We start from the raw sequence: 17,415 nt of genomic DNA on the forward strand, positions 1-17,415 counted from the left end.
GATAAGGGCGAGGAGATAGATACAGGTAATTGCTCCAGAACTGGAAAAATAATCGTTTCTTCTAAAAAAAAAATAATCGTTTCTTCTCGAGACACGGTCTTCCATATTCTCGCCATTAGACGCACGGCTAGAGTGAACACAGATATATATGGACTCTGATACCAGACCTCTTTAATTAGCCCTACTCAAAAATGGCGGTAGCCTAAGAATCCCGGGCCATAGGTCGGTTGTAACCCGGAAGTACTCTTCTAAAGGAGGGGGCGGTGAAGCAATCCGGAAGTGGATGTAATGAAGAGGTGCCACTTGGCGGCCATGGCAGCTGTAGTATCGGTGGCTCCGGGTCGAGGCCCAGCGGAGTGGAGTAATATGGGCAGCACCGGGTATAGGGCAGAGACAGCTTTGTATCAGCTTCCCTGCTGAACCCCTAAGCCCATCGTTAGAGACCTGCGGGACTCTTTGCCCATTCTAGACTCGAAGGAGAGTTTTCCGGGACTGGTGGGCTGGTCCCAGCCTGGGGGAAGACTGCCCCGGGGACGTAGGGGCGCCGGGAGAACGAACAAGTCTGCTCGAGTTTTCCTTTTTCTTGCTGCCATCTGGGACGTTGTCCGTGGAGGAAGTGGGCCCATTGTGCCACCCCTCCGACGATTGAAGAAATCGCTCTTTTGCATACCTTTAACCGTAAACCCCAGGGAATCCAGTGACTGGCATCTGAAAACGCAGGGGCCGGGACCTGAGATTGCTGAAAGTTCTCTCTGGTGCTAATATCAGCAAAAAGGGGCTAGTTCCAGGCGCGTTCCAGAGAAAGGGGTTTCTGAACACATCTAGTGGGGAGGACGGAAGACCTGGAAAGTCCCCTTGTTCTGTTGGAATCACTATACGCGTTTAAGAACCTAAGGACCCTTTGAGGCCCCTGAAAATTTGCAGTTCTGGTGGCGGTGGGCAAATAAAGGAGGACAGAATGGATGATTTCATCTCCATTAGCCTGCTGTCTCTGGCTATGTTGGTGGGATGTTACGTGGCTGGAATCGTTCCCTTGGCTGTTAATTTCTCTGAGGTAAGAAATTCTCAATTTTCTGTCAGCTTTCAGGATGGCTGGTAGGAAGTAGGGACAGTTGTAAAGAAAGGGAAGCTGCTTCCCCAACTTATCTCAGAGCTAAAGGTCTTACTAAGAAAGACTATCTTTTAAAAAGATACATAGAGGGGGGATCCCTGGGTGGCTCAGCGGTTTGGCGCCTGCCTAGGGTGCGATCCTGGAGTCCCGGGATCGAGTCCCGCGTCGGGCTCCTGGTGTGGAGCCTGCTTCTCCCTCTGCCTGTGTCTCTGCCTCTCTCTCTCTCTCTCTCTCTGTCTATCATGAATAAATAAATCTTTAAAAAAAAAAAAAGATACATAGAGGGGATCCCCGGGTGACTGAGCGGTTTAGCACCTGCTTTGGCCCAGGGCAGGATCCTGCGGCCCCGGGATTGAGTCCTGCATGGGGCGCCTTGCATGGAGCCTGCTTCTCTCTCTCTGTGTGTCTCTCATGAATAAATAAATAAATAAAATCTTTAAAAATATAAAAAGGATACATAGAATTTCATAATAGAAAGGAACCTCATTTTAAGCACCGGAGTCCTTAACGTGGGGTGGGCAGACCCCCTGGAGATCCTGGGGTACTCTGAATCTTGTGAAATTGCATACAAAAATTTAGGGCTCTGTGTATTTTCCTGGAAAGAAGCACCATAACGTTCTTTTGATTCCCAGGGATTCCAAGGAATCAAGGTTCCAGTTGCTCTCAAGAAGTGTAAATGGAGAATATTATTTGTCCATATACATAGAAATCAGTATAACTCCTCATTTGGAGAAAATAAAGCATAGTTTTTTTTGGGGGGGGGGAGGTAGTCTTTTGGATTAGAATCCAAAAGTTTTCCGGCGTTTTGAATTTTTTTGTGTTAGAATGAAGATGAGAAAAATAGATTTTTAAAAAGATTTTATTTATATATTCATGAGAGACACACAGAGAGAGGCGAAGACACAGGCAGAGGGAGAAGCAGGCTCCCTATGGGGAGCCCCCTGCAAGGAGCCCCCTGCAAGACTTGATCCCAGGACCCTGTGATCAGGACCTGAGCCAAAGGCAGACAGACGCTCAACCACTGAACCACCCAGGCGTCCCTAAAACAGATTGTTCTTAACTCACATTTCTTTTTATTTATTTATTTATTTATTTTTAAAGATTTATTTATTTATTCATGAGAACACACAAAGAGAGAGAGGCGGAGACACAGGCAGAGGTAGAAGCAGGCTCCACGCAGGGAGCGCAACGTGGGACTTAATCCTGGGACTTCAGGATCATGCCCTGGGCCAAAGGCAGGCGCCAAACCGCTGAGCCACCCAGGGATCCCTCACATTTCCTTTTAAAGAAAGAGGGCACTAGAATGGATATTTGAAGTGGTTTCAGATCTGCTTAGAAATGAATTTTCTGTTAATATGTTTTAGCATTTGGGTTAATTTGTTAATTTGTCATTACTTGACCAGACATTAGTGAGGAAGAAAGATGAAACCATTGTTCAGTGAAAATGCAGGTAAGTTCTTCATAAAGAGTTCACAACATGCACAGTGCTCAAAAGAGTTAGCGAGAAAAACTACTACATTCGGAGGGAACAGTATTTCATGAGTATCTTTGGGTTCAGCAGTAAAATAGGCCCAGTTTCACTGCCAGTCCTGAAAGAACTTCGTGAAAGAGCAAGCTGGTAGTCATACCAAACCTACCCCACAGACTTTTGTTAGAGTAGCAGAGTATTTATTTTTATTATTATTGATTTGTGTCTATTCCTTCAAGGCAGCAGTTGGCTAGAGCTGAGTATCAGTAGATGGTCACAGCACTCCTTGGCCGTGAAGCCTACTTCACTCGTTTGGGCCGCCTGTCCGGGGCTTTGTGAGCCTGCTTTATTCTGACGTGAACCATATTTTCGAATAACTGCATTAGAATTTAATTGACCTTATTAGCACTGACATTTGTGAGATTTAAGTTGGTTTATATATTTAAAAACTGATTGAGGTAACATCAAAAATTATAGTTAATTCAAATAAATCAGTAAAACTTTTTATTTCTATAAAATGGTTAGAGTTTTTCCAATATCAGTATTTTCTTGAACTGTCTTGATTGATTTTTGTGATATGCAGGTATCTGCTATTTTCTTTTTCACTGAAACGAAATGTGTCCATGTGTGGTGTAACTAACCAAGGCATTAGTAAAGATAATCAGTATGATGTGTCATTTATGGCTATCTGAATTGATGGCCAAGTGGTCTTTTCCAACTGTAGGTCTTAAAATGCTATAAATCACATTCATAATGTCTGTTTATTATTGCAATAGGAACAGTGCATCGAGCTGTTAGAATAAAAATGAAAGTTACATATAACTTAGACATTTTAGAATTCAACTGTTTTCTGTCTTCTAGAAATTAAACATTTTTTTCTAGACAGATTATACTATTGTAGATTGATGTATCATGAAACTAGTGAGATGATAAATTTGTAAAAAATAAACTTCATTCATGGGGGCAGGGAAGCACAGTTTCTACTCTTAGAAAATAGCTCCCTAGGTTCCTACATTGGCTAAACTACTTTTTAAGGGAATCTGGCTTTTCTTAGGGACTAGGGTTATTTTAAATAAAGAGACCAATAAATCTAATTTGTTTTACAGTTCATTTTCATGTAAATGAAAAGATATGCTATTTATTCATGTTCTTAATTTATCTGCTATTCTGCCATTCAGTACTTTTTTTTTTTCCTCAGAATTTCTCAGATCTGGAATTAAAAGTTCAAAAAACCATTAATTATGGCAGGATTAGTATTTAGAAATGAGCTAAAATTAAGTAACCTGGAAATTGCTGTAGCAGTAGTGCCTACCTGCTATATCTGACCATCTAAAAGAGGTTTATGTGACATTGATCTCTGTCACTTTCTTCAACATTCCTTGCCCCCAAATTAACTTTCATGATGCTTTTCTAACTTCTTGCTTTCTGACATGGCGACTTTACCTTTATGCCTAAATGATTTCTAAAACAAAGGAAAAGATATCTGATTCTTGAAAGCACTTAATGAGTAAGTGATTTTCAGGATGCTCTCTTCTTCAAGCATATGGTAAGGAGAAAAAGTAAACTTATGAAGGAGGCCAAAGCATACCTTACATAAAGGAAGTCCCGTGTGGTGAAGGAGTTGGAACCTCTAGGTTGAGTACTATCTTATAATGTTAGATTCAGTTGTTAACGAGCTCTCTTTGGCTCTAAAGGAAAAAGCTGTGTAAGTAGGTTGGGAGCCTACAATTAACGTTACCTAGAATTAACCCCGCTTAGCAGGTGCTCTGATTGATGAATGAAGTTAAACTATAAACCATGACCAAAATGGGACTTTAGATTGATTATCTGAGGATTGTTACTTACCTGAGTATGTCTCCTCTTTGCCACAGAGCTGGTAACATGAGCAAGCTGTTTGCACCAGAGGTCTAGGACAGTGCTCCTTCAACGATCTGATAAATGACTAGTTTTTGTTTTTGTTTAATCTCCATTCCATTGCAGACCTATATATATATATATATATATATATATATATATATATATATATATATATATTGAATATAAATTAAATACTAAGAAAATGAAATGGAAAAAAAGACATATAAAATATAAGCCCAAATGTAGTGTTATGTTTAATAGATACACTTCTGTATGTCTGTTACTCCTATAATTATAATATTCGTATTCTATAAGATATTTTGAAGGCTTAGTCTCAGTTTATATTTTTCTTGTTGCAGACCAGTTTGGATTATAATGCCATGTTCTTCACGTGTTAAGAGTATGGATCCATAGGTACGCAGATGAAAGTAATGCTGCTCTTATAAAGAATTCAAGGTATTACTAATGCACTAATTTCCCAGGGACTGTCTGGGACAGGTAGTAATCCAAAATCAGTGTTACCATTTGAGCAAGCTATTTAACATCAAAATGTCTTTTAAATGACCTTATAGGATTGTTGTGAGGATGTAATGAATTAATAAAAGTTCAAGGCTGTATTCTAGAACATAATAACTTTAGAAAATGTTGAGGATTGTTCTCCTTACTGATTATAAATAACTTCTTTAAGGTTTTCATTTTTAGAATTTTGTTCTAAATTATAATTAAAAAATTTTTATTTTGGAACAGACTTCTAATAATGGGTAAACTCCTCTCTCCCCCTCTCTGACTACCAGAAACTTCTCAGCAATTTGTTTGGAATCTGAAAGGTCGTGTTTGGGGGTTGGCATTCCTATTCACCATGAATGTTCTATTTGGAGAGACCAAGCCTTCTCCTCTAGTCTACCTGCCTCAGTATTTTTCTTAGTATTTAGCTTTCTTCATTAATTCTCATTTTAAGCCTTGTTTTGTTTTTCATGTGTTTAAAGTTTTATGTCTCACTATAATAACTGACTTGTTCAATAATAGATATTTTGGGGCTTTGAGTTACAAGAAATCAGACGTTTGTGACTGAAGAAGAAATTTGTCCAGTATGCTCTTCTCCAACAATTGGTTCTTTTTTAAATAGATGTGACAAAGTTGCATTTTTCGGGGCTTTTCCATTGTCTGGTATATTAACATTTTATTCTTCTCAGGTAATGCAATAGATGTTAATGTTATGCCTGTTTGGAATTTCATTTCTAAATTCAAACATTTTACACTTTGCATTCTAATTTACCCATATCTGGAAAGCATCAGTAACTTTGCCTTTCCTCAGATTATTGTTTTATGAGGTTATTGTTTCATAAGCATCTTTCCCTGATAAAAGTATTTGGATCACATAAGATCTAGATTCAATATTTTCCTGAAAAACTTTCTTTTCCGTAGGATATTATATGGATAAATGTTAATTGACATTTATTTGCTTAATAATATTTATAATAGTTAATGCTTATTGAGCTCCTTCTGTGTAGTGCCAGGCACTAAATGTGCATTGTCTCATTTAATCTTCAGGAGGAGACTGTGAGGTCTCCTGTTAAGCCTCACTTTACAAATGTGCATACTCTAGCTCAGAGAGTATGGTAGACACTGGTAGAGATGGGATTTGAAACTAAGTCAGTTTGATTACCAGTCCAAAGCACTTGACCATTAGACAATACTTCCTTTTCTGATGAAGACTGTAAAGAAGGAATGAAGAATTAGCACCTTGGGCAGCCCCGGTGGCTCAGCGGTTTAGCGCCACCTTCAGTCCAGGACATGATCCTGGAGACCCAGGATCAAGTCCCACGTCAGGCTCCCCTCATGGAGCCTGCTTCTCCCTCTGCCTGTGTCTCTGCCTCTCTCTCTCTGTGTCTCTCATGAATAAATAAATGAAATCTTTAAAAAAAAAAAAAAAGAAAGAAAGAAAAAGTAGCACCTTAGCTCACAAATTAGGAACGTCTTAACACCACTAACATTATCTCCATTAGTTCCCCAAATTAGAATTATCTTTTGACATCATTCACATTCTACCTTCCACAGTATATCTTCTACCTTATGTTTTTTGTTTTTTTTTTTTTGAATAGGATTGTTGTGAGGATTAAATGAATTAATGTATGTAAGGTGATTATAATAGGACGTGCTTGGCACAATCAGTACTTAATAGTTATTATATAATATAGATGAAGGAGAATATTGGTAGCACCTCTTTGTGTACAACTTGTTCATCCAGAAACTTCATTAATCTAAAGCACCAGAAAAGTCTGTGAATAGCTAAATAGGCAGCTTGAAGAGGAAGCATTTTACTTGCTCTCTTCTGTTCTTGGCTTCACTTGGCTTCCGTGTATCTCTTTTTGTAATTCTAGTAGGTTAGTATGCCAGTTATCAATTTATTGCCTCTCAGCTTTAAATTTACTCTTCATTGACTACTCTACAGAAATGGATCTGGGCCCTTTAAGTAGTTTTCCTTTGCCAGCTGGCAGACTGTTGCATTTTGTCAATAAAGGATACTGGAGAGAAATTGTAAGAGGAAAGGTTTTTTCTTTCTAGGTCCATGCCTGCTCTTGGGCAACTACTCTGGCAACAATTCCTATAGCACAGGCAACCACCTTCCCCAGTGCCCTGCTTCTCCAGTGCAAGCTTCTGCAGCACACACGTTTGATTTCTCTGGCCTCCAGCTGGGCTTCTCCAGAGCCCACCTCCTGCATTGCAGGCAGGTTTTCAAGCCACAGCCTCCTGCCGAACACATACTTCTCCAGCACCCAGCAGTCAGTAGTTCTCACTGGCACCACCCTGCCTTGGTTAGTTTTATAGAATAGGAGAATGTCTTCAATAAGACACTTCCCCTTGACAGTTTTCTCCAACAGCCAAGAGTGCAGATTTCCAGCAAGCTCCACCAGTGTGGCACCACAGAAACTTCTCTACCTCTAATATTGTGCTTTAAAATCAGTATAGTTTTGGTCTTCCTGTTTTTGGCACAGAGGTCCTAAAACCTTTGGAATTTCCAGAGTGAAGAGAGCCATACAGTTGTTTTTTTGTCATGTGAATGAGATGATTTTTAGATTGTTCCTCGTAACCTAAGGTTGGTGGCTGATTGCCTCAACCATGTGCTTGAAAGGTTGGGACCTTCATTGCCAACCTGGAAGGGAGAGAGGCTGAAGGTTAAATCAATTGCCTGTGGCCAGCCAATGATTTAATGAATCATGCCTATGTAATGAAGCCTTCATAAAAACCCGGAAAGACAGGGTTCAGAGAGCTTCTTGGTTAATGAATACATAGAGGTGCTGGGAGAGTTTATGCCTTGAGGGGGCACAGAAGCTGTGCATCCTTTCCCCTTACCTGACCCTGTGCATCTCTTCCATCTGGTTTTATCTGATATCTTTTTATAATAAACCAATTAATCTCATAAGTAAAATGTTTCTTTGAGTTCTGTGAACCACTGTAGCAGATTAATCAAACCCAAGAAGAGGAGGTCAGTCAGTCAGAAACACAGGTGACAACCTGGACTTGCACATAGCTGGGGTGCAGGAGTGCGAGAGCACCCGGCTCCGGAGTGTGGGGGTCCCATACAGGCCAGATTCAGCCACTTGCTGCTGACAACATCTAAAGGCAAAGAGACAAGTCATGGTGAAATGAGAAAGGAGTTTATTTCAGTGAGGCCAACACTGGGAAGACTGCAGACTAGTTTCTCAAAAGACTGTCTTCAAAGTGCTCGCGATATTTCCAGGTCATATGAAGAAAATGTGGGACAAAGGTCAGTGGGTACATGCAGGTGGGCAGTAGACAGGTCAGTCACTCACTGGGTCAGTTATACAGGGTCTTGCTGGTTCAGGGTATCCCTTACTGCTGCAGGTGGTAGTTGTGATTCCCTTCAGGGGATGCTTTGCCTGCAGGGTCTTTTGACAGAGTTAAGAGATAAGCCAGAAAGAAGAATTTGATCAGTTAGAAAGGTTGAGGTCAAGGTAGAGGTAGTCGAAGTCCTCTTTCATGAAGGTGGGGGCAGTCTTGTAAAACTGAACCCTTAATCTGTGGGATCTAATGTCTCCAGGCAGATAGTGTTAGAATTAAGTTAGACTATGGGACACCCAGCTGGTGTCCCAGCATTGTAACACATATGTGCACACGTATCAGAATTGATCCCAGGACCTTTTACTGTTCTTCAGTGAGCCCCAGCCATGCCCTTTCCAGCAGGGTTTGAATCTCTACCCACATGGGACCTCTTCTTTGACCACTCTTACCTCAGTCCTACAGTAGGCACTTCTTTTATTTGCTGTTTTTATATCCTTTACAGTTCTGTCTTACTGGTTAATTTCTCATTTTACTGTCCCCTGTTCTAAACTTCCTCTGTTCAATTTATGGTTTCTCTTTCTTGGTTGGACTCTGACTAATTCAGCTAGGTATTAGGTCATAAAAATCAATAACTGCTAAGGTGAACAGGGAATCAGGCCTGGAGTAAGATAAAACAGTTCAAGTGCCACCGTACATGGTAGCTCACCTTGAGTGGCAGTGCCTAGGAGTCCTTAGGGAGTAATGAGAACTATGGTCATCCAACTGTCTGCTATTTGACGACCTTAAGCCTTGGTGTGGCTAAATCATCCTATTTTTCAGAAGCTGGAAACGAGGCTTTTTAAGTGAAATGTTTCGAATTTTACATTTTGGCTACTAAATCAAATATTGTTATATTACTGTGGGCCAAATAACCGATGTTTATGAGTTGCCATTCTATAACCTCTGGGCTGGACTGATTTCTAAGCTCTTTGAAAACCAGAAATAGCAGACTAGAAGGGGTGGGGAAAGCAAATAGAGGAAATACATCACAACATGACAAGAGTAGGGGAGACTGGAAAACATTACAGATTCTTACAGAATATCGAAGTGTGGTTGTTTAGAACCACTCAGTAAAGGGGAAAACATCTCCAAGTACATGTTATTATGGGAATTGTACTCTAATCCAACCACAGTACAATAATTAATAGTAATAATAGCTACAGTGTTGGTTTATGTGTCAAGTTTTGTTGGTTTTGACAGTAACCTTGAAAGGGGAGAATTATTGTCCTGTTTATAGATGAGGAAACTAAGCTCAAATTGAGTTTACTAAGTTCAAGCCACTCTAAATAAATGAACAGAATTTGTTTTAAAAAAAGCTTGGCTGTATAATAGAGGCTCTTTGTGAAAATTTAGAAAACAGGATAATCTGTAAAAGGAAAATAAAGTCATCTATTATCCCATTGTCCAGTAAGAATTGCTAATAACGTTTTTTATTTTTTCCATTCTTTTTTGCCTGCATTTTTAATGTGGTTAATTATGTGGCTTATGTATAATTTTACATTCTCCTTTTACTTGGTAGTATACCAAGCATTTTCCTTTATTACTAAAAATGTGTTCTAGGCCTTTTTAAATGTTTTTGTTATACTCAGTTATTTTTTTAAAAAAAGATTTTATTCACATATTCATGAGAGACACAGAGAGAGAGAGAGAGGCAGAGACATAGGCAGAGAGAGAAGCAGGCTCTATGCAGGGAGCCCAATGTGGGACTCGATCCTGGGTCTCCAGGACCACGCCCTGTTCCGAAGGCGGTTTCCTGCCCAGCCACCTGGGCTGCCCCCTAAGGGGCATATTCTTAAGAAGGTTCTCCATCTGTATTCCCAGAGTTTTTTTAAAATGCATTTTTTTCCAGCAAATGCAAATGACACTGTATTCTTAGAAACGTTGAATACCATTATTAAGTTTTTAAACTTTGCTAATTTGGTAAAGGAAAATGTATTTTGGGGGGATGGAGAGGGAAAGGGAGAGAGAGACTCTTAAGTGGATTCCATCCCCAACAGGAGCCAGACATGGACTCATTCTCACGACCCTGAGATCATGACCTCTGCCAAAATCAAGAGTTGGGTGCTTAACTGACAGAGTCACCCAGGAGTCCCAAGGAAAATGTATTTTTATTATTCAAATTTTCTCAGGTCAATTAAACTTCTTACGTACTAATAATATATATTGTCAGGAGTTCCCCAGGTTTTTTCCCAGTGAGTTTGTGTTTGTTTTTGTAGTCACATTGAACCGTCTTATGGGATTTCCATTTATGCTTACTAGTTCTTTTATGTTTGAAAAGACTCTTACTCCAAAAGAAAATTAGTCTTGTTTTCCAAAATTGGAAGAAGTGGCATTAATAAAATTTTGCTTGCTATTACCTCTGTGTCAAAGGGGAAGCCCATATGCCACTGGAAAAATGGCAAATAGCAGAGCATCATTTGCTTGAATTTTTATCCAAGTATCTGGGGTTTGATTTGCTATTCTTGTGAAAAAGGGGCTTAGAAGCCCTATCTGCTTGCTGTTAATGATGTTGGAGATAAGTAATAATGACAGTTGCTCTGTGCTAAGTGTGCTCATGTCATATTCTTGCATGATAATACTAGTAGCATTGTGCCCCCTTCTTACAGAGGAGGACACTGAATTTATTCAAGGTCACTGCTGCAACTTAGAGGCTGGAGACTTTGGGGGCATCTTGTCTCAGTTGTCAGGACTTGAAGAACAAAGTTCATATTTGAGTTTTCTTCATTACCTGTTACTGTCAATTAACAGCAGGTTATGTAGCAGTTAAATTGACTTTGAAGTAGGTATGTTTGTAAGAATCTGGAGATGGCCTTTGTTGCTTGAACAAGAGTTACTCTGTACCCTATGGTAGTTCATCTCTTCAGTGGCTGGAGCTTTGAAGGGAGCAGTCTTTTTATTTTTAAGATTTTACTTATTTGGGATCCCTGGGTGGCTCAGCGGTTTAGCGCTTGCCTTTGGCTTGGCCCAGGGCACGATCCTGGAGTCCCAGGATCAAGTCCCACGTCGGGCTCCCAGCATGGAGCCTGCTTCTCCCTCCTCCTATGTCTCTGCCTCTCTCTCTCTCTCTCTCTCTATCATAAATAAATAAATAAATATTTTAAAAAATATTTTATTTATTTAAATGAGAGAATGAGAGAGAGCATGAGTGGGGGGAGAGGGAGAAACGGACTCCCCATTGAGCCAGAAGCCCGATGTGGGGCTCCATCTCAGGACCCTGAGACCAGGACCTGAGCCGAAGGCAGACGCTTAACTGACTGAGCTACTTAGGCATCCCTGAAGTAGTCTTATAATAAGAGATGCATCTTTACTTTTTTAGAAAAGTATAGTTGATGCTTTCAGTACTAAAATGAGCATGATAAAAGAGGGATTGAAATAAATTGTTTTAAATATTACAGGCTTTTAAATTATTGGTTTATATTTCATCAAAACAATTTATTGACTTTGTGAGCAAGGAAAGAAAAACCATTTTCTTGTCTGCCAAGAAAATTAAACTGATTTCAAAGCTTTACACTGATTGTGAATGGCATTGAATGCCAGCTGTTTTAATTAAGATATCTGGTCAGTCCTTTGTCTCAGTCAGACTGCAGCTGTGAGGCTATGAAATGAAATAACATAAAGCCAATGGCATTGCATAGTTCATGCCTCTCTTGAGTAAATATGTTGTTTCTCTGACAGAAACTATTACTTTGGGAACTGTCTTTTCATCTTGAACCACACTTTGATTTTGTAGTTCTTCATTTAAATACATCCTATAGTGACTTACCATAAACGTAGGAGAGAACCTCAGCATTTTAACTTTGACATATACATAATTTTGAGATTGAGTCCCAAGTTGTGAAGCTGTGTGGAAAAAAATACAGCTGTGCAAATAATATGGAGCCACATGTCTAGTGCTTGAAATAAATCAGATTGCATATAAAATAATTTAGGTAGTTAAGAAATTTTTAGAAAATAAAAAAATGAAAACTACAACCCATGGCAGTGATGCTTATCTTTTGACTACTCAGTCTTCTTCATTACAGGTGTTACCTCTGTAGTATTAGTCACCCTGAGAAGGTTGGTAGATATTTACCTAGCTCATAAAAGTTATGGAGGGTGAATAATCTGTGTATTACTTTGTCGAAGATTGAAATGGTGACTGAACAAGGTTCTGAGCTCCTTGGGGAAAAAAAATAGATATCATTTAACGTATTTGTATTAATGGGACAAATGACAGCATTGCTTCACATTCACTCTAATGGAATCCTTTTATGGTTCTTTGTTATATGTACTTGAATAACCCTTGAGCCAAAGCATAAATTCCAAAGCAACTAACCATTGAAAATTCTTCATATGGTTACACTTGTACGGAATATGGTAGGCCTATTTCCCATGCCTAAAGAGGCTGCACTACATTTGTGTGTCTTGATTATTAGAGCCAGTGAAATGGGGGGTACCAAGTCCCTAGTGCCTTGCATGGTGACGGGCATTTAATTCATTCTTTCAGTAAATATTTAGGGAGAATTTGTTACCTGCCAGTTTCTGTTCTATAAGCTACGGAGCATTGAGCAGCAAATTAAAAACAAAAATCTCTTCCCTCATAGAACTTACAGTTTTGGTATAAGGACAAACACAGTGTTCATTGGATGTTTAACTTCGTTTGATAAATAAATGTGCTTTTCTTAATTTCAAGAGGAACTAGAACATAGTGCAGTAATTTTAGTTCTGTCTTTAGTAATTTTACACTGTCTTACCTCCAAGGAAGTATTATAAAATTAGATGATATACTCATATTTACCTTGATACATTGAATACATTTTCTCAAATTCTTTGTTTCTAAATTTGTTTATGATGTTATAATACAGATCTCATGTTTACACTGTACATCAGCTATATGTACAGTTAGGTTTCACAGGCCAGTAATACTTTTCAAATAAGGGAAATTTGACACAGGATTCCCTGCTTTTAATTTTGCCAGGTAAAGACACTAAAAATAAAAACACGGGATCCCTGGGTGGCTCAGTGGTTTAGCGCTGCCTTTGGCTCAGGGTGTGATCCTGGAGTCCCGGGATTGAGTCCCATGTCGGGCTCCCTGAATGGAGCCTGCTTCTTCCTCTGCCTGTGTCCCTGCCTCTGTGTGTGTGTGTGTGTGTGTGTGTGTGTGTGTGTGTGTGTGTGTGTCTCATGAATAAATAAATAAAATCTTAAAAAAAAAAACTATAGTCACCATCATTTTTTAAAAGCACATTTTAAGACCAAAAAGTAGGTAGGACATAATCTCAGAATAAAGAATGGTCTTCTACATTGAAGAAATGAAACCTTAGGAAAAGCTTGGTACTTCCTGTCCTTCTTTAGAAACTGTCAGTAGAAGACAATCATAACTAATTATAATTTTGGTTTTCCTCTTGATGTTTATGGATTCTTTTTTTTTTAAGATTTTATTTATTCGAGAGAGAGAGCGTGTGCGCGCACAAGCTAGGGGTGGGGAGAGGGAAAAGCAGGCCCCCAAAGAGCAAGGAGCCCCATGCAGAACTCCATCTCCGGATCCCAGGATCATGACCTGAGCTGAAGGCAGATGCTTACCTGACTGAGCCACCCAGACACCTGATGTGGATTCTGTTTGCTCACACTGTTTAAAGAGGTGGTGAGGCTCAATGTTGTCTATCATCGGAGGTAAGTTTCGTATAACAGATTGTATGTATTGTGTCACGTGATGGACATTGTCTTGGCATGTACAGGGCAACAGAGTGCATTGTCAAATCTAATCGTTCCCCTACCACTAACTAGCCTAGCCATGCGATCTTGAGCAAGTTATTTCTCACCTGTGGCCTTTGATTCTTCATCTGTATATCAAGAGAGGATATTTTTTTACATTTTCTTCCAGTTTCTTAAACTTAGATTCTGTTTTGATAACTTTGGTAGCTGGTATCCCTCTTTTTAAAGTATACGTTTGAAGATTAATAAATAAAAATAATTTTACTTTCTCTTTCTAAAAATTTGGGCCAAGCAGCATTTTAGGAGATTTATTTTTTTACTTTATGAATTTGAAAGGTTTTTTTTTTTAAATATCTTATTTATTTATTCATGAGAAATACAGTGAGAGGCAGAAACATAGGCAGAGGGAAGAGAAGCAGGCTCCATGCAGGAACCCAATGCGGGACTCAATCCCGGAACTCCAGGATCATGTCCTGAGCCGAAGTCAGACGCTCAAATGCTGAGCCACCCAGGCGTCCCAATTGAAAGTTTTTTTTTTTTCCCCAGAAGAATGAGTTGCATTTTTAATTTTTTAAATATATATACATATATACTCTTTTGTGTCAGAAGTACCAAGCATCATAAACAAATTTTTAAAATACATATATATATATGTATTTTTTTATTGGAGTTCAAAAGTTTTTTTTAATGCTCATAGGCGTTTAAGTTATTCTGGATGGCATATATCCCTCCGTTTTCTTAAATTGTGCCACTTCACCTGCAACTTAATTTTGTAGTATGTAGTAAGCCTCAAGAACTCACTTCTCCTGCTTTTTAAAACTTGTCTCAGTATAGTACTTCACGTGGTGCCAATGTAGAATATTTTACAGCACTTGGTAAGTGCCTAGTGAATTTGTGGGTTGGTCCAGAATTGTGAATACCACTGATTTTTCCATGCAATCATTGACATAAAATGTGAGGAATGATTTTTAAGGAATGTCTGAATGGCAGGTGAATTACTTAAGAAAATTTTTGAAGTGCCTTTTAGTATTCTACGTAGACTGAGCTTGGTTTCAAAGAGCTGCCATACTAAGGAGGCTGCTGCTTCCTAAGGCAGTTCCTTGATTACCAAAATAAAAAAGAGTAATAAGAAAAAAAAAAGAAGAGCTGCCATGAAGAAGGTTTATTAAAATTGAATAGTTCTAAAATGAATCCTTGGGATCCCTGGGTGGCGCAGTGGTTTAGCGCCTGCCTTTGGCCAAGGGCGCGATCCTGGAGACCCGGGATCAAATCCCACGTCAGGCTCCCGGTGCATGGAGCCTGCTTCTCCCTCTGCCTATGTCTCTGCCTCTCTCTCTCTTTCTGTGTGACTATCATAAATAAATAAAAATTAAAAAAAAATAAAATGAATCCTTTCAGGGGTCCTGGCTGAGTAAATTAGTACCTAGGTAATTTTTTTTTTATTCGTTCATGAGAGACAGAGAGAAAGAGAGAGAGAGAGAGGCAGAGACACAGGCAGGGGGAGAAGCAGGCTCCATGCAGGGAGCCCGACGTGGGACCCGATCCCGGGTCTCCAGGATTACGCCCTGGGCTGAAGGCGGCGTTAAACCACTGAGCCACCCGGGCTGCCCGGTAATTTTTTATAGTTACGTAATTTTGTAGAGTAAAAAGTACTATCTTAATGCAATTTGATGAATTTTGACAAGTATATACAAATGTACCTCACATTCCAGTCAGGATTTAGAATATTTCCATCATCCTAAAAATAAATAACCTGGTGCCATTTCCTAGTTACTGTTATTCTCTCTAGCCATTGTATTCTCACACTTCTGCTGGAGGCAGCCACTGTTCTGATTTCTTTTGCCAAGGATGAGTTTGGCCTGCTTTTAAACTTCCTATAAATAGACTTAGATAGTAAGTAACTCTTTTGTGTCAGACTTCTTTTATTCAAACATCTGGATAATATTTTTTTAAATATTTTATTTATTTATTTATTCATGAGAGACACAGAGAGAGAGAGGCAGAGACACAGGCAGAGGGAGAAGCAGGCTCCATGCAGGGAGCCCGACTTGGGACCTGATCCCGGGTCTTCAGGATCACACCCTGGGCTGAAGGTAGTGCTAAACCGCTGAGCAACCAGAGCTGCCCTTGGATAATATTTTTGAAATTCATTCAGGTTGCTGTATGTAGCAGTAGTTTATTCCTTTTCATTACTGAGTAGTATTCCATTGTATGAGTATACCACACTTTGTTTATACATTCTTCTAGTGATGGACATCTGAGCAGATTATGCCTATTATTGATAAACCTCAATAATAAACATTCTTATACAAGTGTTTTTGTGAACATACATTTTTATTTCTCTTGGAAAATACCAAAAGTAGAATTGCTGGATAACTTGATAAGAGACTAGTAGTTTTCCAAAGTGATTGTACTGTTTTATGGTCCTAGCAGCAATACATGAGGATTCCAGTTGCTCTGTATCTTTGCCGTCATTTAGTGTCACGAGTATTTAATCTGAGCCATTCTGGTAGGTGTAAGTAGATGTCTTTAATTTAGATTTACATTTTCCTGTTGAATAAAGATGCTGAGCATCTTTTCATGGGCTTATTAAGTATTCATATATTTTTGGTGAAGTTATTTATTCAATGTTTTTACCCATTTTTTGTTGTGTGTGTGTTTTTGCCTCTTACTGAGTTGCGAAAGTTTTTTATGTTTCACATGCCCTTTATTGATATCTTAGGTTGGGTTCCCCAGAAAACAGACTCTGAGAAGATTTGCACACAGGAAGTTTATTGAGGAGTGCTCTTGGGAATAACACCTGGGAAAGAATGAGTAGGATTAAGCAGAAGGAGGAGTTGAACTGTAATTCAGTTACAGTAGAGGCCTCAGCTCATCTCACAGCAGGCTCTGAAGCTGGATGGCCCTTCAGAGATATCCTGAATGGAGGCAAGAGGACCTGGCTTTGTACCTCCCTCCATACAACCCAGGGACTAGCATGGGATGTGAACTGACCTGCCAGAGGGAATATAGCCTTAGGTTAGTTGGTACCCTTTGGCCCAAGGTCAGTTCATCAGAGGGACTCAGCTGTGAGCCTTCAGTAGGCAGCACTCCCAGCAGCTAGGGGAACAGGTGTCTTCAGCCTGGAGGAGGTTGATGTGGGCAGTGTCACCACAGCATTCACTACAGATATGTGTGTTACGGATATTTTCTTCCAGTATGTAGCTTGTCTGTTTATTTTCTGAGTGGATCAGCAGATGTTTTAAATTGTGATGCAGAATCTTTTTGTGTCCTTGCTGAGAAATTTTGCCAACACCAAGATTACAAAGCTACTCTTCCTTCTAGAAGTTTCTGAGTTCTAGATTTTATTTATTTATTTATTAAAGATTGTATTTATTCATTTATTCATGAGCGACATGGAGAGGCAGAGACATAGAACAGAGGGAGAAGCAGGCTTTTTGCA

The 17,415-nt window shown here is 39.4% G+C and overlaps 1 protein-coding gene across 3 annotated transcripts in view; it reads left to right on the forward strand.

Annotated features, from left to right (window-relative positions):
* The first annotated feature begins 250 nt into the window (after nt 1–250).
* SLC39A9 (solute carrier family 39 member 9) overlaps nt 251–17,415 on the forward strand; it is a 53,839-nt gene continuing 36,674 nt past the window's right edge. For 2 of the 3 annotated variants that reach the window (XM_026008470.2, XM_026008471.2), the window contains exon 1: nt 251–1,054. In XM_026008470.2, the coding sequence (XP_025864255.1) occupies nt 959–1,054 (96 nt within the window). In that variant the 5' untranslated portion in view covers nt 251–958. The remainder of the gene's footprint in view (nt 1,055–17,415) is intronic. The other variant, XM_072761815.1, reaches the window with a different exon arrangement.

Source organism: Vulpes vulpes, chromosome 6, assembly GCF_048418805.1.
Source record: "Vulpes vulpes isolate BD-2025 chromosome 6, VulVul3, whole genome shotgun sequence".
NCBI lineage: Eukaryota > Metazoa > Chordata > Mammalia > Carnivora > Canidae > Vulpes > Vulpes vulpes.